This window comes from Neofelis nebulosa, chromosome 6, assembly GCF_028018385.1.
Source record: "Neofelis nebulosa isolate mNeoNeb1 chromosome 6, mNeoNeb1.pri, whole genome shotgun sequence".
NCBI lineage: Eukaryota > Metazoa > Chordata > Mammalia > Carnivora > Felidae > Neofelis > Neofelis nebulosa.
In genome coordinates, this window is record NC_080787.1 from 94,346,862 (window position 1) to 94,373,572 (window position 26,711).

General features: G+C 33.5%; 1 protein-coding gene across 3 annotated transcripts in view; it reads right to left on the reverse strand.

Moving 5' to 3' along the window:
* ASCC3 (activating signal cointegrator 1 complex subunit 3) overlaps positions 1–26,711 on the reverse strand; it is a 359,136-nt gene that overhangs the window by 241,090 nt on the left and 91,335 nt on the right. For all 3 annotated transcript variants that reach the window (XM_058734818.1, XM_058734819.1, XM_058734817.1), the window contains exons 9-10: positions 17,828–18,028; positions 17,234–17,374 (exon numbers count right to left, since the gene is read on the reverse strand). In XM_058734818.1, coding sequence (XP_058590801.1) covers positions 17,234–17,374; positions 17,828–18,028 — 342 coding nt within the window. The remainder of the gene's footprint in view (positions 1–17,233; positions 17,375–17,827; positions 18,029–26,711) is intronic.

Sequence of the window (26,711 nt, forward strand, 5' to 3'; positions counted from 1 at the left end):
TTTATATACTATTTGTGTTTATCTGAATCCCCAAACCAATTTCCCATGGACAGGGTCCATTGCTTTCATCAGATAGCTTCTGATCTAAACATGCCTGAGAACACATTCCCTCCTGCTCATGTCAAGAACACATGTCTTAGACCATTCCCTCCTGCTCACCTTTTATATAAATCCAGGTTTACCACATTAAATCTGCCTCAACATTGTTACATCCAATCACTCATTCATATGACCAATAAAAATACTACTGACCTCAGTTTTTCATTTAAATTACATAAAATGGGGCGCCTGGGTGGCTCAGTTGGTTGAGCGACTGACTTTGGCTCAGGTCATGATCTCACAGCTTGTGAGTTCGAGCCCCGCATTGTGCTCTGTGCTGACAGCTCAGTGCCTGGAGCCTGCTTCAGATTCTGTGTCTCTCTCTCTCTCTGCCCCCACCCCCCCACTCGTGCTCTGTCTCTCTCATTCTCAAAAATAAACATTAAAAAATCGCTTCTCGGCCTTTTGGCTAAGATCAAATGTAGTAAAAATAAACATTAAAAATAAATAAATTACATAAAATGAAACAAAGCAGAATTTTATTAAAAATTGTAATAAGATATGTTTAAAAAGTAAAAATCAGCTTTCATAGTAAAATGGACCTGTTTTATTACTACATTGTTTAGCATTAATTTAATTACAGAAAATAAAAGTTAAATGCCTCTAATCATAAGTTTGCTTCAAATCTTAGGATGTACCACAATTATTTTATATTTTATCCTATGAGAGTTCCTTATCAAGGGTCCTAAATTTCTGACAAATAGGGGACAAAGTGAAGGCAACATATTAGAAAAGGAACCAGAGACCCCTTACCAATGCTTTCAAAACTAACCAGAGGCAGTGTTGTATTTCTGGCCTCCCAATTTGTTAATTTGAATGCAATTTCCCATTTATGGAAAGTATTTATACTTTCTAATTCAGGTCAGTAATTGTGTCTCTGATTCCTAGATCAACAAGAAAGAAAGAAAGAAAGAAAGAAAGAAAGAAAGAAAGAAAGAAGAAAAGAAAAAAAAGAAAGAAAGAAAGAAAGAAAAGAAAGAAAAGAAAAGAAGGAAGGAAGGAAGGAAGGAAGGAAGGAAGGAAGGAAGGAAGGAAGGAAGGAAGGGGAAAAGACTCTGAAAGAGAAGCATTTATAAATTTTTCAGGGCAAACCTGACCTGATGTGTAAATTTACATGTGTAAATACTGAAGAGTTTTGCCGTAAAAACACTAATGTATTTGATTTTAAAGTGCTGCCCGTGACCCCACTGAGAACATTTTCCCATTATTAAGATCACACTGGATGGTATGGGCTTACATGGCTACTTTCACAGTCCCACACATAACACAAAAAAAGCAGTGAGAACCCCAGCAAATACTGAAGTCATCAATACTGAACACTTGAACATGGAGACATACAGCATATTTGTAATTCCTTAAAAGAGAAGGAAACACAGAACATCCCTCCTCTTTATATATATATATCCATAGATTCCTATGTGCCAGAGCTGTTTTTTAAGGTCCATAAAACCTATCTTTGCATCTACTGGACAGATGTTATTGAAGATTTGTTTCAATACATTACTGATTTTTCTCTCTTTAAGGGCCCCGGGGAAATATTTTTGCCTCTTATCTTCAAGAATTACTTCTGGACAAATGGTCACTATGATTTATAAACCTGGTCAGGACTCCCTCAACTTTGTTATATCTGCATTATTATAGCAGTATTGTTTTTGGCTTCTCTCTTTTCAACCTGGCCTGTGTTTTCCTTTACCCTTCTTACTTACCTTTAGTTTATACCATCCTGCTGTTTTGTGTTTTTTTTTTTTAATGTGCTCATGTAAAAGAGATTAAATCTTTTATAGAACAAGGAGGGCAAAGTTAATGAGATGCAGGAAATCTTAATCTATAGGTACAGAGCATTTAACACATTTCACTAGATATATTACGAATTGTATAATGAAAATCCAAGTTAAGTGACATTATATTTCTAATTCCAAGAATGTTTCTGGAGTCTTTTTGGACTATTTTGACTTTCTAATTCAGTTATGTTTACAACTCCAGCAATCTTTCCATGCTCAACATATTTAAAACCAAACCCGCTATCCTTAAAGAAGTTACTTTGTCCTCTGATGCACTCAGGTACAAAACTACCTGCTGAGAAAATGTTAACTTAGTATATTACATCTGTTTACCCTCTAATCTGTCAGAATTATGCCTAGAGTGTTAAGTGAACCAAATTCTATTTATATGAGCAAACTAAAATTTATAGCCTAAGTGACCACTATATAGAGTGTGACCAAATTATAAGACCTATGCAACAGACAATTCAATGTACTATATATAAATTCAGAATGTGCTTAAGACTATAGTCCTTTTAAAATTATTACTGGCCCTTTCATAATCCAGAATACCAGTTTAAATGCAAAATTCTCAATGTGGAAAAATATAAAGTTGAGTATGAGCAAAATGACAGTAACTGATCTAATAGAAAATATATACTCATCTGGCTGTTTTTCTGCTTATTTCCCTTCTATGTAATAGGAGATACTTAAAAAATGAATGGGCCTACTTGGAGAAGAAAGTTGGGGAGCTCTCTAAAGCTTGGACCTGGGCTTTACCAATCAAGCATTTTGATCTAAGATTTTTGCTAATCCAACATCTTGAAGATTGTAGCTTAATAAACTTATACACTAATATTCATTAAGTCCCAAGTAACATGAACAAAATAAAGTTGGTAATGTTTAAATTTCCTGAGTTGAAACTCAAAATTAAGATATTAACTAATATCTTAAATTTGACAAATTTTGATCAAAAATCTCCGTACTTCATTGTTAAAATACTGGACAGAAACAAAACAAAACAATAAAAAACCAAAAACAACAGTAATTCCCCCCAATAAAAAGGCTATCAGCTATCTTAAAATATTGCCATTAAAATTAAAGTGATATGTTATGGAAGAAGGTTGTATTAAATGCCATCATAAAAGGGCATGGAAAAATGGACAAATTAAAAAATACCTTCTATCTAGAGGAGAAGGTTACAGTAATAGAAGTGATCAAACAATATCTCCATATTTGTAAAAAAGAACTCTGACCATCAACATAAAAGATACTATGTTAAAAGAGATAACTGTTTTTGAGACCTTGTTTTGGCACAGAGCAATACTGTATAGAAAAATATAATTTATAGGCCTAATGTTACATATCAAACATAAAAAAAACTTCGCACATAATGTATAGTTTCAAAATATTTGATATTAACTACTAATCTGTACATGGTTTGATATAGCAAGTTCTTAGTAACTCCAGGACAAACTGAAGAGCTTACCATTAGTTTTAGACCATGATTAAATTCTGAATATTCAACTATTCAGTACAAACATACAAATATTCACACTTTTTATATTTATTGTATTTGAGTGATTTGTTTTAAGAAAGCAAATACTTTCCAAGCCATTACTAACAATTTTATTGAATAAATTTTATCAAATAGATATGTCAATATTACAATATTTGAAAGGTGTAATCATCCATAAAATATTTTAAGAGATTTTTAACTGCTGAAAAGAAAGTTTGGTTTAAAATAAATGTACTTTTATGGGGCACCTGGGTGGCTCAGTTGGTTAAGCATTCAACTTTGGCTCAGGTCATGATCTCACAGTTTGTGGGTTCAAGCCCCATGTTGGGCTCTGTGCTGACAGCTCAGAGCCTGGAGCCTGCTTCAGATTCTGTGTCTCCCTCTATCTATGCCCCTCCCCTGCTCTCAGTCTGCCTCTGTCACTCAAAAATAAATAAACATTAAAATTTTTTTTTAAAGAAATGTACTTTTACACATTTGGTTTTGGTCAGAACCAAATACTTTAGACCATAGAACATTTATCTGGTGTTAATTTCTTAGCATCATTAAAAGTAAGATTAATTCTTTTCACTGGAATGTGGCTTCACTAATTCAGTGAACCTATTCCAGGGCAGTATTTGTCAAAGCAAGTTCTTTTTATTTAAAAAAAATTTTTTTAAGTTTATTTATTTTTGAGAGAGAGAGAAAGAGACAGAGAGAGACAGAGAGAGAGAGAGAGAGAGAGAGAGAGAGAGAATCAGTGGGGGAGGAACAGAGAGAGGAAGAGACACAGAATCTGAAGCAGGCTCCAGGCTCTGAACTGTCAGCACAGAGCCCAACATGGGGCTCGAACTCAAGAACTGCAAGATCATGACCTGAGCCGAAGTCAGATGCTTAATTGACTGAGCTACCCAGATGCCCCTCAAAGCAAGTTCTAATAATAATTGTTCTGTGAAAGAAGAGATCTATGTTCAAATAAGTTTGGAAAATGCTCAAAGTTAAATAACTTTACTAGAAAACATCTTAGTTCTTATCACACTAATTATACTATGGATAATGAGTCACGCCCAGAGATCCAGACTATAAAACTCTTTCATTCACTCAGCAGAACCCAAAATACTGCTCTATCACCCATACAATGAGACAGTCTGGTCTTGAGTATTATAAATTTCAAATTATTTCTATCATTTTCATTTTTTTCTCCAAGTAAGAATAATAAAACAAAAAAAATCCCCAAATCATAACATTAAATAAGTCTTCAGTTTTAGATTTAACATAAAACCTTTATACTAACTACTGGACATCAATAAAGCATGCAGTAAAATTTACCTTAGTCACATACAAAACTTCAGGGTGGCTCTCCTCACAACTGATGTCCATTCCCAGGCACTGAACACCTTCATGATACCTTTTACACACAGTGGCAACCTATATGGAGCTCTTCTTTTTCATCTTTGACACAGACTAATCAGACTCATTTTAAATCAACCAGGACAAACCAATAAACCTATCCCTTCCAAACTGTTAATGAGGCAGAACAAATTAGCCTTCTAAAAAATGTAGGATTAAGACACTTTTAGAAATACAAGTTCATGATTCAGCAAATACCTACTCAATCCTGGCTTCTCATGTACTGCAAATGTGCCTCCTAAAACATCAGCCCTGTAACAACACAACTGTAGAAATCTTTTGCAAAACATTTTACATTTTCTACATACAAGCATCTTATCATATCTCTAGGTCTAGAGATAATTATATAAAATAGTTTAATTCAATCAGAGGAGTTGAATTTATTTTCATTATAAGTAGAACACATAGGAGTTTCTTACATGTGATGGAGAAGTTTGTAAAGGTAAGTATATATTGAGAAATATATAAAAACAAAATGATATTTGAAAAGTGTGACCAAACTATGTAAGAGTCAAAAAAAACTTTCTACTACACATTTCACAATATCACAATTCAAATTTACTCTGAAAAGACTTCTAAATTTTATAGAAGTAACAAAGAAACTCTTTTTCTATGAAAAAAATCACACTTCGTGAATTATATATCTACATGGAAAAGAATACAAAATAAAATACTTTAGGGACATAGACATCATAAGAGATTTGAGATTCATATTTAAAGACCCTTTTTTATTTTTTTCTTTATTTGAGGAAGATATAAAAGCGAGGTTTGGAACTGCTATCAATCAAAGAACCACTAGCACTTTAAAACTTGCTTCCTTTAAATGGATGTTTATTTTCAATTAGCCAAACTTTTATTATGGTAAATTTTGCTTCCAAATAATAACAAAACCTTTTTTTTTTTTACCATAAATATAAGACATAGGCTGAATAATTTCTGTACTTCTGAACTTTATACTACTTTCATATTTCTGTTTGTGGATTTTCTTCTCCTGACAGATAACATATATGGTTCTCTGTTTTCAACTTTTAATTTAATAATTCAGAAAAAGATTTGGACATTCCAGACCTTCAAAACAAAAATAAACTTTCTTAGCAATCCCTCACGTATACTTTAATAATTATTCTGTGATATTTTTAATTGTCTGTTGTCCATTAACAAGAGAATAGTGTATCTTGTAACTTCCACTCAAGAAAACAGGATAAGCTGATGTAAACTCTCCTCACCAGGTCAGAAATATAAAATACAAGAGGAAATGTTTCAAACAATGAAAGCACAAGCATGCACACGTGTGTGCACGTGTGCACGCGCGCGCGCGCGCGCGCACACACACACACACACACACACACACACACACACACACAGTAAGATAGAAAATCTAAAGATAAAAACATCGGCCTCTAAGGCTGGGTTACTTTCAAAGTTACTGAGACCGTGCCACTGTAATCTGCAGATTGTATCACCATCTATATAAAAAACCAACGATATTTATAGATAAGTTATCAGTATTAATAAGAGCCATTTAGCATTGTGGGATACAATGTAAATACACATAAATCAACATTCTTAACTCCAGTGATAATCATCGCATAATAGAAATTTTTAAAGATAGCAACTAATAATACAAGATCTTAAATGAGTCAATGAAAAGATATATAAAACCTATAATGAAAATTATAAAACATTTCTGAAGGGCAAAAATAGACCTAAAATTTGGAAAATATATAATGGTAATGGATGCAGAGAGAACATGATAAAAGGGTCGATTTTCCCCCCAAAGAATTCTATAAATTCAATGCAATTCTAATCAAAATCCCAGCAGATCCTTTAATGAAATGAAAGAGTGTGATTTCAAAATGAAAATACTCAAGTAAAGGTCCAAGAACAGCTAAGATTATTCTGGAAAATGAGAATAAAGTAAGGAAGTGGGATTTGCTTTACACTCAACAGTTATTCTAAAATAATAGTAATTAAATGTTTTTTAATGTTTATTTATTTTTGAGAAAGAGAGAGAGAGACAGAGTGTGAGCAAGGGAGGGGCAGAGAGAGAAGGAGACAGAGAATCTGAAGCAGGCTCCAGGTTCCGACTGTCAACACAGAGCCAGACACAGGGCTTGAACCGTGAGATCATGACCTGAGCTAAAGTCGGACACTTAACTGACTGAGCCACTCAGGCATCCTTAAAATAAGTATTTTAAGGATGGTCCTGAGGCCAGGCCAGACATATACATCAATGTAACAATAGGAAGCTTAGTAGAGCTATAAGAAAACAGTAGACTTTAGAATATCATGAAGGTGACATTTCATATTCACCAAGAAAAAGAGAAAAACATGATGACTTTTCTTGGATAAAAAAATAAAATTAGAACCCTGCCCTCATCAAAATAGCAATAAAAATTCAGGGAGATTCAAGACTTAAGTATGAAAAAACAAAACTTTAAATCTAACAGAAGAAAAATGGTAGGAAGAATAAAGTAGTATTTCCTAGAAAGTACAACTAATGAAAAAGGCACAAACCACAGATGAAGCTGATAAATTTGAATGCATTATAATTTAAGTCTATATGGCTAAGAAGATGGAGGAGACACATTTCATCTTATTATTAGTAAAAATTCCAAAAAAAAAAATATAAAATAGACATCAGAAGACTCTAACAGTCAAAGAGGGACTTTATAGGGACTTCGGAATTCAAGGAATGACTTAGCAGTGAGTTCCTTAGGGTTTCTTTCTTTGATTCCAATACATCCCAGCTTGGTGTGGAAGAAGGTCACAACTCAGAAAGCTTAAGAATGCAGAACTCACCCTCAAACAAAACAAAGCAAAACAGTCAAAATACTAGAGGTTTTTCTAGCCAATGTACCGAAGGGAGAAACCCTGACAAACTAACACTTTTTGACAATACCAGCCAAACACCATTAAGGAAAAATGTGGTCCTCCCCAACCTCACCGTATGCTGATGAGACTGGCACTGAGGGGGTGGGGACATGTGTGAAAAGAGTCCTGGGTATCATTTGAGCAGTAACAGGTAACAAGATTTAAATAGAAACCAGTCTCATAACATAATACCCAAAAGGCCCAGCATACAACTGAAAACAAACAACAATAACCAGGAAAATCTCAACCCAAATGAGAAAAGACATGAAACAGATGCCAAGACTGAAATTACCAAAATGTTGGAATTATCTGATAAGATTTTAAAGCAACTATATAAAAATCTTTCAAGGAGCAGTTTCAAACACACTTGAAATAAATTAAAAAAAAAAAGTCTCAGCAAAGAAAAACTAAATAGGAAGTTTAGAAATGAAAACTGACAACACCCTAAATTAAAAGTCACTGGAAGCAAGCATGTAGTCAATAGATGAAAGAATCCATGAACTCAAAGATGGATCAAAAGAATTTATCAAATCTGAGCAACAGAGAGAAAATAGATTAAAAAAAAAAAAAAAAAAAAAAAAAAAAAAAAGAACAGCTCTCAGGGTCCCGTGGGACTATAAAAAAAGCTCTAACATTCTTGCCCATGGAGTCCCAGGATAGGAGAAAGAACAAGGGACTCAAGAAATACAAGTTCAGGGGCGCCTGGGTGGCGCAGTCGGTTAAGCGTCTGACTTCAGCCAGGTCACGATCTCGCGGTCCGTGAGTTTGAGCCCCGCGTCAGGCTCTGGGCTGATGGCTCGGAGCCTGGAGCCTGTTTCCGATTCTGTGTCTCCCTCTCTCTGCACCTCCCCTGTTCATGCTCTGTCTCTCTCTGTCCCAAAAATAAATAAAAAACGTTGAAAAAAAAATTAAATAAAAAAAAAAAAAAAAGAAATACAAGTTCAAAGTTTCCCAAATGTGACAAACCTGCAGACTCAAGAAGGTAAAGAAACACTAAACAGAATAAACCCCAAACATCTACAACTAGACATGTCATAATCAAATTTCTGGAAACTAGAGACAAAGACAGAATATTAAAAGACTGAGAGAAACATTTTACCTATGGAGGAAGATCAATTTGAATCACAGTGGATATTTCTTCAGAAACCATGGAGACCAGAAAAAAGTGGGGCATTTTTCAAGTGTGAAAGGAAAGAACTGACAACCTACAAGTTTATATCCAGAAAAAATATCCTTCAAGAATGGAGATGAAATAAAGACACCCTCAGATTTTATACAGAAGGCAGCAATAAATTAAACATGTAACACACAAATATCCAGATAAAATGGAAACCTAGCATATGTAATTTCAAACCCATTTTTTCAACTCCCCTTTGTTCCCACCCTCTACTCCTACGTATATACATATTCTCAGTAAAATAAAAACCCTCCTCAGAGAAGAATAAATCAGGGCAGTGTGCGTGATACGAGCACATGCATATGCATGCACACCACACACAGCCTCCCAACCAAGGTTACCGGAGCTCTAATAACAGAATATAACAGAAATTCAGGGTTCCCTTTGCTGTTGCCTACACCTAAAAGATTTTAACAGAGTCTCTCTCCATCCCCAGCCAAAAGAGAAACAAAAACAAAACCTAAAACAGCTCATCTTGACTCCAAAAGTTGCACAGATAGACTCACCCCAGCCTAAGGATGAGCAAACAAATATAAAAGAAATAGGAGAACAATTTCAGAATTCAGGGCACATGCCTTGCTTTAATATAGAGTTACTACCAGGACAGGAGAAATCTTTTCTGAAGTTTCTGACCAGTATTTTCACTAAGTAAGATTCAAAGGAACACTGCATCTATGGTATTAGAGAGGGATGCAGAAAAGATAACCTGAGATGAGGAAGGACAGGGGTAAGGAAAAGTACAATTGCTCAATGGAACTATTAAAAACAACAGTGAACACTGTGCAACAGTAACTCTTCACAAATGATCCAGTTAGGGGGAAAAATCTGAAAGTAATCAAAATGAAGAACAATAGAAAATAAGGTTGGGAAAGAAAAATGGGGTTTTCAATGATGACAAGTTTACTGAGTTCTTTAAAGTTGTACAAAGTGGCTTTTCAGTTGAAGACCATCTGGTCTTCAACAACGTATTTGTTGTCTACGTAGGCTGTTTCTCATGACAATAAATCTTAGAATTATACAATCCTGTCTTGTAGAAAGAAATTTTACATTCAAACTTCAATAAAATCATAACTGCTACTAGACCTGACAGTCCCTAGTGAACCACAAAAGAAATCACATCTTGTATTATACTTAATTTATACAAGATTCTTAACAAGCTAGGTAGTTGGATTTAATTCAATAAGCAATAAAGAACCAATGAAAGTTTATGAACAAGGGAATAATATGTCAGAATAGTATGACAAAGAATTTACAAATGAGACTAATTTGCTTTCCCATATTATAAAAATAAAGACCAACAATACTGAAAATATTTTTTAAATGACAGGGGAATTTCAAGATTATATTTAATTATATTAATTACTGGGAAACTTATTTACCAAAAAAAAAAAAAAAAAAAAAAAAAAAAAAAAAAAAAAAACCTAGAAGGGGAATCATTAAAAGCTATGAAAAATGACAAAAGTGAAAAGGTGGGAAAGCAAAAAATTAAAACTTCAAAATTAAAAATTGAGTATGTCTGTACCCCTACATGCCCTGAAATATTCCCACTTTGCTCTCTCTGCAGCCCAATCTCAAAGGCATTGATAACAGCACTGTCTACTGATCTTTGAGAATCTGTGAGAATACATAGTAGGACAAGGTAAAGAGGTTAGTATACTAACCTCTAGGGTTAGAGTAAAGAAACTATACAGTTTCAGATCTACAAAATTAGCATCACTAATAGTAGGGCTATATTTATCATGGAGGAAAATAAAGAACAAACACAAGAGATTCAATTTATAGACTATTACTGAGGGCAAGCACATGGTCCCTGCCCTTACGGAATTAACAAATACTGACCAAAGACACAAAGCAGGTCTAGGGAAGTTCAGAAATAAGCAAATGGGGGGAAGGGGGTGTCATAAATCTTTTGAAACTATAATATATAAATCTAAGTAGATTTGAATTTTACTTTCTCTATCTGTAAAGTGGAGACACTAGTCAATAAGGTTCTTGTAATGACTAACCAAGGATACACATATATACTTAGCATAGTGACTGACTCATAATATGAATGCAAATGTTAACTCCCTTGTCTTTCCATAAGTGTTCTTTCATTGGCATTAGTAACACAGGTAGATACAGTGCAAGAGCAATTGCAATTTTGAGAGTGGGCCAGATTTCTAAGATCACACCAGATCCAAAACCATCGATTTTATGGAATAGATCTTATTTTATGAATATAAATGAATGGTGATATAGGATTCAGACAAGAGAAAATAAAGTACTCATGGGGTTTGAACTGGGCTTTGAAGAATGGATAAGATTTGGGTAACTGTCAATGAATAAAAAAAAGACATTATGAAAAAGAGAAAATGCATGAGGAAATAGAATTGTTTACTTGAGAAAATGTAGATTATAAAGAGAATCCACTATCTTATGTAAGTAGTAGTTCTCAAAATGATTTGGCTTTGGAACCTCTTTGTACTCTTAAAATTACTGAGGGCCCAAACAGCTTTTGTATTTATGGGCTTTCTTGCTTTCTTGCTTTCTTTCTTTCTTTCTTTCTCTTTCTGTCTTTCTGTCTATCTCAATTTCTTATACTAGAAAGTGCTGGATGGGTGTTCAGTGAGGGAATGTACTAAATGGGTTATGGACATTAAGGACAGCACTTGTTGGGATGAGCAGTGGGTATAATATCTAAGTGATATATCACTAAATTCTACTCCTGAAACTATTACTACACTATATGTTAACTAGCTTGGATTTAAATAAAATTTTAAAAATTTTTAAAAATTTAAAAAAAGAATAGAAAGTATTCATTCCATAAGCCATCAATGATGACAACATCACACCTTATGCAGACTCTGGAAAACTCCACAATATATGTGAGAGAAGGAGAGTGAAAGAAAATAATATCATCATGTTATTCTAAAAACAGGTTTTAACTTTGCCAACCCCGGAAACAATCTTAGGAAACATAACATCCCTGTACCGCATTTTGAGAGTTCCTGCTGTAGTATAATGAGAATGACCAAATCAATGCAGAGTTTAAAACAAAAACAAAAACAAAAAACAAAACAAAACAAAAAAGGCTGTTAATGGTGCAGAATTACACAGAGGAAGAACCGTGGTTTTGGCACAACAGTGACTTGATTGCCAAAGCTGAACTTACCATTTGTAGAAAATTTCTTAAGGCTAGACTTGCAAGCAATAAAAGAGGAATAAACTGACTTGCTTTCTTCCCTAAAATTGTATCCATCGGGATACAAAACTCATTTCTTTAGGTAAGACACATCATATGTATGGTCTCAGATACTCTAGAATGGTTCAAATTTCAGAAAATTTTAATGGAGGCAATTTTTTAAAAGTCAAATTTTGAGTTAATCTATATGCTTTACAAGACATATGAAAGTAAAAATCACATACTAAAAAAAGCAGTCTATGTGTCCTGATGTGTAGTTTTGAGATATGACCTCTGTAATTGTATGTTCAAGTAACTCTGGGAGCTAAACTTGGAATGTATCATATGTAACACACCTTCTATACATACATGAGCATACTTTCAGAATCAAATGTGTCCATAAGTTTGAAGTCTGCACTGTGTTATACAAATCTGTCAACTTCTTTCCATTATATACATTTAAAAATTTAAGCATGATTTAGTTCATTATGTTAAAAGAACCAAAATTTGTTCAAGTGACTACAATTGACCCCTGAATGACATGGGTTTGAACTGTGCAAGTCCCCTTATATGCAGATTTATTTTGATAAATATCATATAGTACTATAAATGTATTTTCTCTTCCTTACAATTTTCTTAATAACATTATGTCTCCTCTAGCTTACTTTATTGTAAGAATAGATAGTATATAATACATATAACATATAAACATACGTGTTAATAGACTGTTTATGTTATTGGAAAGGCTTCTGGTCAACAATAGTTAAGTTTCTGGAAAGTCAAAACTATACATGGATTTTTAACTATGGGGGGGGGGATAAGCACCTCTAAACCCCCACATTGTCCAAGGGTCAACTGTATATGTAAAAATATAATTGTTACTCCTGTTTTCAGGTAACAGTTCTCTAGATTCTTTAACAAAATAAAATTTAAAATGTTTCAAGGAGGGGCGCCTGGGTGGCTCAGTCAGTTAAGTATACAACTTCGGCTCAGGTCATGATCTCACCACTTGTGAGTTCAAGCCCTGCGTTGAGTTCTGTGCTAACAGCTCAGAGCCCAGAACCTGCTTCGGATTGTGTCTCCCTCTCTCTCTGCCCCTCCCCTGCTTATGCTCTCTCTCTCTCTCTCAAAAATTAAGTTAAAAAAAAAATTTTTTTTTAATGTTTCAAGGAAAAGGCGGGGTGGTATCTCAACACTCAAATTTCATAGAAAATGTTAGAAATTTACAGAAAAATCCTTTAATTAAAACCTCATTTTAAGGGGGTGCCTGGGTGGCTCAGTCAGTTAAGTGTCCAACTTCAGCCTAGCTAATGATCTCACTGTTCCCGAGTTCGAGCCCCGTGTGGGGCTCTGTGCTGACAGCTCAGAGCTGGGAGCCTGTTTCAGATTCTGTGTCTCCCTCTCTCTCTATTCCCCTTCCCCACTTGAGTGCTCTCTCTCTCTCTCAAAAATAAACATTAAAAAATTTTTAAAAATAAAAATAAAAATGCATTTTAAGAAATTATTAGAATGTCTCCACTCATGTAATGATTAAAATAATGACAATACAAGGCATTTTGCATATAATATGTTGAATATATTTTTGAGAAAAATTCATTTGGAATAACAAGATTCTAAAAAATGTTATAAGGAAAAAAATGTATGGGTGTTGGATAAATTGTTTTTTTTTAATGTTTATTTTTGAGGGGGGGCGGGAAGACAGAGACAGAGACAGAGTACAAGGGGGGGAAGGTCAGAGAGAGAATCACAGAATCCAAAGCAGGCTCCAGGCTCTGAGCTGTCAGCACAGAGCCCCACGCAGGGCTCCAACTCACAGACCAAGAGATCGTGACCTGAGCCAAAGTTGGATGCTCAACCGACTAAGCCTTGTGGTGCCAGCTGTCCCTTGGATAAACTTTTAAAAGAACAGTTAGATTTTTAAAATATGCTTCCCACCTTCACTGCTAGGAGAAGACAATTAGTATGTTTGAAATACTAATAAACTCAATAATAAAAATACTAGGAAATTGAAATCTATTACCAATAATGGCAGATGAACAAACAAGTGGCAGGAATTTCTGCAGATAATCATAAAATACTGTATACAATTAAAAAAAAACTGTTTAAGACACAGGGCAGCATCAGAAAGTGGTAAAAAAACAGAGAAATGTAGTATCAATTGAAAGGGATTAAGAATTACCAGTTTGCAAATTAATGACCCAAGAGTATGATCACAGACCCACTGCTACAGCTGCAAAAAAAGGAGGTGGGAAAAACCACAGCCTCACTGGCTGAAGGTGCCAGATATCAGAGTTCAGAGGTGGGATTCAGAGTTGAGAGAGCAGCTTGAAAATCAGTGTGAAAAGCCCAATAACATGGGAACCTTCCAAATGCCGGAATAAAAGCTAGTAATACTTTTATGGGAGAAAACCCAGGAGTCCCATGTAAAAAAGCAGGCCAACACCAGAACAAAACCTACTCTAAAAAGACATAACTACCCAGAACAAAATCTGTAAGTTTGATGCTTTTCCTACATGAGTGAATTTCCCAACCATGCACGGCTCTAGTGGCTGAAAGCAATAATTAGAGTAGCTTAAAGTGTCCGTTGATAGAGTTCAGGACATGCTGATCCAAAGAATCACTATAGAAAAGAACACTATCATTAATAAAAGAGACTCATATCCCTTCAAGGCAATGGGATAAAACGTACGTCAAAAATTACCATATTGATTTTAGCCAGAGTCATTAACGAAGACCCCACATATTAGTCTGGTCTTTAAAACCTAACCATGTATCACAGTTATGCAATATAAGCTAAAACTTACAATGACAGAATAATAAAATTATTCGTTTGTTTACTATTCAGCTGTTACCACTGACAAAATATTTAAAAATAATGTATCTTTTATAATAAAAACACATAATTCTTTTACATTATCTTAGGATTAGAATTTACCCAACAAAAGACCTAAATTAACTGTCATAGAAGTACACTATACATTTTAAAATTAATTCTGAAGCTGAAATGTGAAAGAAAAGAAAGGTCAAGCTCCTAAGGTGCCATTACCTGAACTCATAAATATGTGATCAAAATTCAAATAATGTGTGCTTTACTGTCGACCATTTTTAGCAGTTAAAAATCTATTTATGTTAACAAAATAAGTAAATCTGAGATTGTAGTATAATGTAAAAGGGCAAAGAAAAAGTTTTATAGATTCTAAATATAAAAACTATGTTGTAGCTCCACTTTTTCCTTCTGCCACCTCTTCTTGAAACACAAAACCATTTGTTAAATTAGAGATTTTTTAAAAACTGTGACAGATGCTAAACATTAATACACTCCCCTCTATTATTTCATAAAATAAAAAGGATATTAAAAATAATGAATGCTAAATCCTGATTACTGCCTTTTATCTACTACAACTGAAATATGTGTCTGATCTTCACTAATAAATCTTTAAAGTCTAAAAGTATTTTTTCTTGGCTTTTTTTTTTTTTTTAACATTTATTTTTGAGACAGAGAGAGACAGAGCATGAATGGGGGAGGGTCAGAGAGAGGGAGACACAGAATCCAAAACAGGCTCCAGGCTCTGAGCTGTCAGCACAGAGCCCGACGCGGGGCTCGAACTCACGGACCGTGAGATCATGACCTGAGCCGAAGTTGGCCACTTAACTGACTGAGCCACCCAGGCACCCCTTCTTGGCTGTTTTAATAATGCTGTAATGAACACAGGATCTTTGAGATCCTAATTTCATTTCTGTTGGATATACACCCAGAAGCAGAATTGTTGGATCATAAGGTAGTTCTACCTTCAATTTTATGAAGAGCCTCCATGCTGTTTTCCAGGGCTGCACCAATTTACATTCCAACCAACAGTGCACATAAGTTCCCTTTTCTCCATATACTTGTTGGCACTTCTTATCTTGTCTTTTTGATAGTAGGCATTCTAACAAGTGTGAGATGATATCTCAGTTTTGATTTGCATTTCCTTGATGATTGGTGATGCTGAGCATCTCTGCATATACCTACTGTCCATCTGCATGTATCCTTTGGAAAAATGTCTATCTGCTTCCTCTAACCACTTTTGTTTGTTTTTTCTAGTTTCATTGAGAAATAATTAACATATATCACTGTATGAGTTTAAGGTATATAGCATGATGATTTGACCTACATATACTGTGAAATGATTATTATGGTAGGTTTAGTTAACATCCATCATACAATTAAAAAGTTACCAACAAAATGAAAAAGAAATAAAAAGAAAAAAAATTCTCCTTATGATGAGAACTCTTAGGATATCCTCTCTTAAGAACTTTGGCTGTATAACATGTAGCAGGGTTAGCTATAGTCATCATGTTTTACACTGTATCCCTAGTACTTATCTCATAACTGGAAGTTTATACCTTTTGACCACCTTTCTCCAATCCCCATCCCCCAACCCCTGACTTTAAATTCTAATAGTATTAATTACATATCAGGTATAATGTTTAAAAAATACATATTTAACAACCAGTAAGGACAGGTAATTTGTCCTGAGAAACTGGCAAGGATGCCAGGCTAATAGGCCAGCATATTCCCTAGTTCCCACTCCAGATCATCCTTGAGGCTGAACTATCCCATTAATATTTGGTTATCCATTATTGGATTTTTCCAAAGCATTATGAACATTACCTTAGTTGATGTTGCATCAATTAATGATAATCTTGTTGTAGCTCTAATATAGTTTTTGCCTATTCAGTCATAGTATAGGATCCTTGAAAGCAGGAAGGGTATCTTCAATATCTTTGCTGTCACGCACTTCACCTAATATAGTGCTATATACAGTGCGCGATTTAGTAACTTTCTATCTGATGAAATAAAGAACGACTAAAAACTTTTATTTTTTGTTAAGCAATCCTTATACAATAGTTTAGAATACTAGTGGGGTCATTTAAGAATCTATATATTTTCCTGCTCTTAAAACTGAAGTCTGGTCTTATCCACATTCTCATTCTCTACTGTTTAAAAAAAAAAATTTAGTGTTAATGGACTTAAAATTTACACCAGACATCTAACAATAGTCAAGATACAGCAAGAATCATAGAGTTAGAAGGGATAAAATAGGACAGTGCACCAGCAAAAACCTCTTTTGTGGAGGTAAGATGTAATTACAGACAAAAGAAGTTCATTTCATTAGGTTTATATTTTATAGCTACTTAGGTATAGTTGTTTAACAATTTTCACTATTACCTGAAAAATAATGGTATTAAAAAAGTCTAAGTACACAACATACCTGAGTTCGTAAAATTTCATTTTTTGACAACTGCATATCCCCAGTCAATTCTTTCACAACGATGCCCAGTGGCTCTAGACGTTTGCTGAAGTAATTTGTCATTTCAGCTGCCAAGGCTTTCATTGGAGCAACATATACAATCTGTGCCAAGGAAAACACTACCTTGATAAATGAGCAAAACCTAGAAGGTCATTTGTTTCACAGCAGTCCATGTAAGTCACAATTTATTGTGAAATATAATTGTAGCCACTAGGAGTAAAAAATCTTAATAGTGATACCTGAAAAGTACTTCTCCTTCTTGGATAAGTGTGCAGCTATGTAAAGGACAATGAAATTTTTGTATATAGTCTCATCCCTCTGAAAATTGGTTTTGCTTCAAAGCTAAATGTATTTTCACAGCTTTTCACAGGGGTAATAGGATTTTCCTAACACAAACTGGGAATGCTTTCACAGTAATAGAGAAATTCAAGCAGCAATCTTTACATGACATCATGAATATATCCTTTTATTCTAGATTTCATGTAACATGAACAACTACAAATGATTTTAATTTTACAATTTAAAAAGTTATGGTCTAACCTGTTAATTTCCTACCTTAAATTCATTCTTTTTGATAACACCTTGTTGAAAATGTTGGCGAATTTCATGCAGAACTGTAAGCATTGCAATGTTGGTCTTTCCAGCCCCAGTAGGGGCACAAATCAGCATGTTCTCATTGGTGTTGTAGGCAGTCTCAAACACAATTGACTGGATTCTATTGAGTCTCCTCATTCCTTTAAAAGCCAGCTGCCCAATCTAGAGAGAGAGAGAGAGAGAGAGAGAGAGAGAAACAAGGAAAGAAATAAATGACTCATAATAAATGATAGTAATGTGAAGGACTCATACAAAATATTAAATGTAAACATTTACTTCCTTTGATTAAAAAAATGACTAATTTCAATATGTCCTATATTTAAACCAAAGTATGTACATTTGAGAACTCACAACTACTGTATAATTCTAATGCATTTGGGAATTACATATTCACTGAATTTGAAAAATATGATAATGACACAATACCTATATTTTTGTACACAATCTTAAGTACAAAACAAAAACAAAATGAAACAGGTATTTTTTTTGAGTTGTGATGATATTCTAGTTTAGTTAAAGATGACTAACGAAAGTCGAAACAAGAAACTTCTTGGGTATATAAATCAATAGGAAATTCTGTTTTAATATGTTATGGATTTAAAAATACTTTTTTTAAACAGCAGCCATAAGAGTAGGAACAATAGCTGTAGATTACATTTATTCAGAACTTATACTGTGATATATATGTATTTGTGAGCATTTTGATACATTTACCCAATTCTCAAAACAATTTTACGGTATAGGTTCTTTTATTATGTGCCTTTAATAAAGAAGAAAATGAAGACAGAGTGGTTAAATAATTTTTCCTAAAGTCTCCCATATGAAAAGTCTTTAGAAATGAAAACTACAATGTCTGAAGGCAAACAAAAAACTGGATAGGATTAATGGCAGGAAACTGGAATGGCTATAGTAATATCACAAAAAATAAATTTCAAACCCAAGAATAATTACCAGGAATAAAGGCAGTCATTTCACAATGAAAAAGAGAATAATTAATTATAGTCATAAAGGCTAATATACCTAATAACAGATCTTCAAAATACAGCAAATGACTTCAGCATCCTTCCCAACAGCTGACAGGACAAGTAGGCATGAAAATCAACAAGGTTATAGTAGACATGAACAGCACTATTAACCAATTTGACCTGACTGACAGGTCAGGTATTCATCTAACAATAGAATACAAAATCTTATCAAGTGTTCATAAAACATTAAAAAATACAGTATATTCTAGACCATAAAACATGTTTCAATAAAAGGAAAAGTAATAAAGACAAAACATGTCCTCTGATCACAACGGAATGAAATTAGAAATCTTTAACAGAAATATCCTTAGGAAATATCCAAATATTTGAAATTAAATAACACACTTCCTAAATAACCCATGGATGAAAGAAGAAATCAAAAGGAATTTGGTAAGTATTGTTAACCGAAGGAAAAAGAAAGCTCGACATATCAGAATTTGTGGATGCTGCTAAAAGTAATACTTAGGGAGAAATATATAGCACTAACCACCTATATGAAAAAAGAATGGTTTTAAATGAACAACTACATCTTCCAGAATAAAAGAGAAAATTAAGACCGAACTAAGCAGAATAAAGGAAATAGTTAGGATCAAAGTGGATATCAAAGAAATGGAAAACAAAAAAAGCACATTCTTTGAGAAGATCAATAAAACTGATTAATCTAGATTCATCAGGGGAAAAAAGAGAAACAGACATTACTTATGCCAAGAATGAGATTGATGGCATCACTACAGATGCTACAGATATTTTAAGAATGGGGAAATTTTAATAAATAACTTTATGCCACTACACTTGACAACACAGATGAAATGGACAACTTTCTTAAATGACACAGGTAACCAAAATTCACTCAAGAATAAATGTACAACTTTAATAACCCTGTATCTATTAAATAAATTAACAGGCTGAGATTAAAATCCTTCCCAAAAAGAAAACTCCTGGCCCAGTTAGCATCATTGATAAATTCTACCTAACATTTAAGGAGGAAATAATACCAATTCTACATGTGGTTTTAGACTATTCAGAATAACTGCAAAGGAGAAAATACTTCCCAAATCATTCTATGTGACAAACATTTTCCCGATATCAAAATAAGACAAAAAAAAAAAATTACAGAACAATACTCTTCATGAACACAGAGAGAAAATATAAACAAAACTTACATAATTCTACAACATAATAATAATATTACCAAGTGGAGATTATCACAAAAATGCAGGGATAGTTTAACACTGAAAACTCAGTTTGATTCACCATAGAAATAAGCTATAACAGAAAAACCACATGATCATTTCAATAAATGAAGGGGAAAAATCTGACAAAATCCCATATCCATTCCTGATTAAAAACAAGTCAAATCAAATCAAAACAAAACACTTTCAGCAAACTAGAAATAGAAGGGAATTCTTCAATCTGATAAAGGGGATATACAAAAATGCTACAGCTCATACTATTCTTAATGGTGAAAAACTAAATGTTTTCCCCTAAAATTAGGAACACAACAGGGATGTTGCACTCAGCAGTTAATATTATACTGGAGGTTCTGGTCAGTGCAATCCAGCATTTTTTTTTTTTTTTTTTTAGAAATAAAGGCATTTACACAGGAAAGAAGAAAAACTGTCTTCATTTAGAGATGACATGACTTTCTATGCAAAAAATCTGATGGAATCTACAAAATATCATCTAACACTATGTGATTTAAGAAGTTTGTGGGATGTAAGTTCGACATTTTTTAAAAAGTTATATTTCTATATACTAGCAGTGAAAATCTGAAAGTAAGGAAAAATTTAAAAATCAATTACAATAGTATCAAAATTATGAAAATCTTAAGGGATGAGAAACATATATATTGAAAACTACATAATTTTGCTAAGAGAAATAAAAGAAAATCCTTTAAAAGATGCCAATTCTTCCCAAGTTTATCTATAAATCCAGTGCAATTCCAATCAACATCTCAACTGATTTCAACTGGTTTCAAGGATTATTAAAAAAACTAGAGAAATCAAGTCAGCATTGTATTAGCATAAAGATAAATAGATCAAGAAACAAAACAAGGAATCCACAAATAAACCCTCATATATACCAACAACGGATATTTGACAAAGGCTCAAAGGCAATACAGATGATGAAGGATAGTATTATTCAATAAATGATGCTGGAACAAATGGATATGTATATATAAAAAACAAACAAACAAAAAAAACCAAAAAAACAAAACAAAAAAAACCCCCCTTGAATCCATACCTCCCACCATACAAAAATTAATTCAAAAGTAGATCATAGATCTAAATGTAAAACTTAAAACTATAAAACTTGTAGAAAAAAATGGAAGAGAACATTTTTGTGGTCTTGAGTTAGACCAAAATGTCTTAAATATACCATAATCTGTAAACAAAGAATTGATAAACTGAACTTAAGCCAAATGAAAAACCTGTAATCTTCAAAATATTGTTAAGAAAATGAAAGAAGACAGCATGGAAGAAAATCTTTGCAAAGTATACATCTGACAAAAGACTGATGTCCAGGATATATAAAGGATTCTCAGAACACAATAATAAGAAATCAAACAATCCAATTTTTTAAATGGGCACAATTAAACAGTCAATTTGCCAAAGAAAGTATCTGGATGGCACTCAGAAAGATGCTCAATATTATTAGTCATTAGGGAAATGAAAGTTAAAATCACAGTGAGATAACACTACACATCTATTAAAATAGCTACAATTTTAAGAAGTGCCCACTGCAAGTGTTGATGAGGATGTGGAGGAACTGATACTCATAATTCTGCTGGTAGGTATCTAAAATAGTACAAAGACTTTGCAAACAATTTGACAATTTTTTAAAAGTCAAACATATAATTAAACATATGATCAGGCCATATCACTTCCAGGTTCTACCAAGAGAAAAAAAAAACATATGTACATACAAAAACTTGTACTTATACGCAATGGTCATAGAAGCTTTATTTGAATAGCCTAAATCCAGAAACAACTCAAATCTCCATCAACAGATGAATGAAGATAATGTGGCATATTTATACAGTGGGATACTACCCAACAATAAAATGGAAAAAATTACTGAGATGTAACAAAATAAATGAATCTCAAAATGACTGTTGAATGAAAGAAGCCAGGCAAAAAAAGAATATACACCGCATGGTTACATTTATATAAACATCTAGAAAATCTAATCTAATCTATAGTGACAGCAGATTAGTTGAGGCTGTGCCTCATCCTAAATGTGTAATTTAATCATATCAGATAATCTCAGACCCTCAGTTTCCCTACTTTTGCAAAGGAGATTAATATTTACTGTATGAAGTAGTTCTGAATATGAACGTGTTGGTATAATAAGCACCAATAATGTTTCTGCAACTTAAATTTTAAAACTGGCCTGGTTTGCTCTTTTTTGCAAGAGAGCTTCACAGATGAAACAATGAAACTAGCCTAATTTCTCCCTGCCAGCAAAATATGTCTTATTTTAGCATACAATGCAAGAGCTACCATTCAGATGATCAATTAGTCATCAACCAATGGAAAAAAAAAAACATTTCTAAGCAAACATAAATAAAATAAATAAAATATTGTTGTATACATACAATTACTATCAACAGAACATCCTGGCAAGAAACAGTAAGCTTAAAAAACAAAAACAAAAAACCTCCAAAAATTTACAAATTACTTAAAACAGTGCATGCTCTGCTCCCTCCCCCAAAGTTTTTTTTTTTTTTTTTCACTTTGAATTTAGGAACTTGAATAAACAAATATAATCAATAAACGTTTGTAAAAAATAGAATGGGCACAGACTGTAACTTAACGGTATTAAAAAACATCGCTGGAGAACTCAGTACATTTCAAACTGTGTCTGTGGACTAGTGGAACATGAGATAATTAAGTTAAAGTTCATTATGCACAAGGGATTTCTTGTATTTCAATGATACATAAACTATATACACAAATATCTTAAAAGTTTAAAGCAGAAGAAAAGTGTGGTTTTATCAAAACTCTACTCAAATTTAGAATTGTGTACTAATAATTTTCATTATTTTATTTATACTTCACATACTAATGTCTAATTAAATGGCTCTAACAACCACTGCTTCCAAATATTTGCTATTCTTCTAACTTAAAAGAAACATGTATTGATTTTATATATTAGTGATGCATAAAGCTAAAACTGCAATTAAGCAGCATGTTAGTATTTGCTTTTAAACAGAAAACTGAGTGTCTCATGGCTCATTTATGATAAGGCTTTATGTTCAGTATTCTCCCTTTTAATTAACAAATAAACAGTATTCTCCCTTTTAATTAGTAGAAGCATTTTCAAAACATATCATAATCAGCAAATCAAAAAATATTTTAAATATTACAAGCTTTGGGTCACCTGGATGGCTCAGTCAGTTAAATGTCAGACTCTTGGCTTTGGCTCAGGTCATGATCTCATGGTTTGTGAGTTCGAGCCCCTGCACTGACAGTGCAGAGCCTACTTGGGATCCTCTCTCTCCCCCCCCCTCTCTGAACCCTCTCTCCCCAACCCCAGTCCACTCTCTCTCATAAATAAACTTAAAAAAATATATTATAAGTCTTATCCTAAATCCACTTGTCTACATATTTTGGATTCATCAGACAACTAATCATTCAGGAAATGACATGACTCATTTATGCAATTCTTGGAAAATATATATGTTTCAAATATCCCTTATAAAACACTGACTACACAGGCTGCTGTCAACTACACACTTTACTCTAAAAAATAATCTGGATAATACTATTTACCTGGGAGAACAAAAATGTACACTAAGTATACTACATTAACTGTTTATAATAATCGAATAAGGTACCTACATTGCCAGTCAATTAAAATGCATTAACTAGGTATTTAAGATGAAGCCAGGACCATGCTGCCCTCTCTAAGCTAGTGTATCATAAGATTATGCTTAAGATTATTCTAACAGTAAAGATTACAATTTCAGCATATATTTAGGAAAACTCATATAGATACCAAAGACACACACTATATGATTTTCATAGATTAAGTTTCATCTGGCTCTTGATAGCATGTGGCTTGGGCTTAACATTTCAGAATAGAGTCGACTGCCACTCAGTACTCTCTGTGCAAGCTTCATTTGCTGAATCCCACCCCTCAAATACACCTCACAAACCATGTTCCACAGCACAAGCCACTTACAAGTCACGGGGCTAAAAATAAAACAGTTTATATGAATAGCTTTGAATAGGAATTTAATATTTTTGGGTACTCATTAGGTAATTAGATAATTTTAGATAATTAGGTTTTTTAATTTAAAAGGTCTTTACTCACTGCTTGTATGCGTATAAAACCCTTTTCAGTAATCATTCTAAAATAAAAGATTTTAGGCCTTCATAATAGGATATATTAAACAAAATTTCACCTTTCATTCATAGCTGGGGTCATCATGTGCTCATCTGGCAAATATTTATTGTGCTACAAACTGTTTAAGTGGTCAAAAAGGTAGTAACACAATTTGTAACGAAGGTAGGAAACAGAAAATACACATTCACTAATGAATAGATTATTTCAAACACTGATATGAATTAATTTTTAATAGATGGTATATATGTGAACCAGACTAATTGGCACTTTGGACAAATCTGCCATGATGAAGGTTCTGTGACCTGAAACCTTCCTAAGAATAGCCCCTTCCCCTCCCACATTCTTTTATTTAACCACATCCTTAAGTACACAATTAGGACATAACATCCTCAAAGTGCTCTGGAGATAAGACTATGAATACACACTTATTCTTAAACATTCTCCTCTTGGATGATCTCCCAGCATGTACTCGCAGTCTCTAGGGCTACAAAAGCAAGTCTTAAAAGATATGGGGTTAGGGGTCTATTTCTCTTGCAACCACCTAAGACACAGTTCTATCTGTAAGTCCCCTTAATAAACCATTTCTTGTCAAGCTGGACTTGTTGGGCCTTTTCATCAGCCTTTTTCTTTGGTCTTAGGGCTCCTACAGCCTTTGGAGGTAGTTTTGCATATATTTACCTTTCAGGGAACAGGGTAATACAGAGGAAGAGGGTGAACAGGAAAGGGAAATAGGAGTCATGGGGAAATTATAGGTCATGGTAACGAGTTATGAATTTTTATTCTTAATACAAGAGAAAGTCTTTTCATGATCTTAAGTGGAGGAATGACAACTATACTTCTTAAAGGTCTACTTAGCCACCATGAGAAGAACAGATTGGGACACGGGAAACGACGACGCTAATAGTTAAGGTGAGGAATGATGCTGATTTATATTATGAGTGGAAACTGAGGTAGGATACAGACTATATTTCTAAGGTGCAGCTAATAGGATTCAATAATGATTTAAGTGTGAGAGACTGGGTTAAAAAAAAAAAAGAGAGAGTAGATGGATGGCAGTTCTACTGATGATATAAGAAAGATTCAGAGGACAGAGAGGAAAAAGAAAAAAACACTACATTTGAAGAACTCATTATATGTCCAAGAAGAAATTTCAAACAGGCATTGCATCTGACTTTGGAGGTCAATGGAAAGGTCAAGATTTTTTTAAAAACTCATTTTCAGAGAGTTATGGTGACTTTCTCAAGGTTACATATTAGTAGCAGACCTAAAATAAAATTTCACACTATACTTCAATAACATTTAAAAAGGAAATATAATGCAAACCATATAAATTTTAATTTTCTAGCAGAAACATTAGAAAGTTTTTAAAAATTAAAATTTTATAAAAATTTTATATAACCCAATGTATCTAAAATATTACCTTTTTAATCCATAATAAAAATTATTTTTTTACATAAGAAGGTTGAGAAATAAGTGTATTTTACACTTAGAGCACATCTCAATCCAGACTAGCCATATTTCTCTTTTATTATTTAAATTTTTTTAACTGAAGTATAGTTCACATTATTATATTACTTCCAGGTGTACAACATACTGATTGCATAATTCTATACATTACAACATGCTTACCATGATAAGTGTAGTCACTATCTGTCACGACACAAAACTGTTATAATCTACTAACTATGTTCCCTGTGTTATACTTTTCATCCCTCTGACTTATTTATTTTATAACTGGCAGTATGTACATCTTAATCCCTTTCACTTATTTTGCCCATTCTCTTACCTCTACCTCCCTCCAGACTGCTCAACAGCACATGTAGCTAGTAGCTACTGTTTTAAAAAGTGCAGCTCTAGAAAGCACCCAGCTAATTTACATAATGTTTTAAATTTGATAAATATATTGTCATAACATAGCTGACCGCATTGTGGGGAAAGCTCTTAGGGCAGCATCCAAAATCCTTATTAACATGGTCTCAATAATCTGAGGGTCATGCAATGCAGATAAACTATATTATAAACTGTCAATCATTGAGGATGCTTTAGGGGACAGAAAGAACATTAATTTTATCTGACCTCTTATTCTTTCAAAAAAATTTTTTTTAACATTTATTCATTTTTGAGAGACAGAGAAAGACGGAGTGCCAGTGGGTGAGGGGCAGAGAGGGTGAGACACAGAATCTGAAGCAAGCTTCAGGCTCTGAGCTGGCCTCACAGAGCCTGACACGGGGCTTGAACCCACGAACTGCAAGATCATGACCTGAGCCAAAGTCAGACATTTAACCAACTGAGCCACCTAGGCACCCCTCTGACCTCTTATTCTTAATAAAGTCATCCTTAGTAACCAAGGGAAAAAATAACAAGGAATCATTTGTTGAATGTGTTAAAGAATGGAATTAATATTCTTTTTCTAACACTGCCCAAATAATTAATACTTCTTTCTATATTCCAACACAAAGTCTAAAACA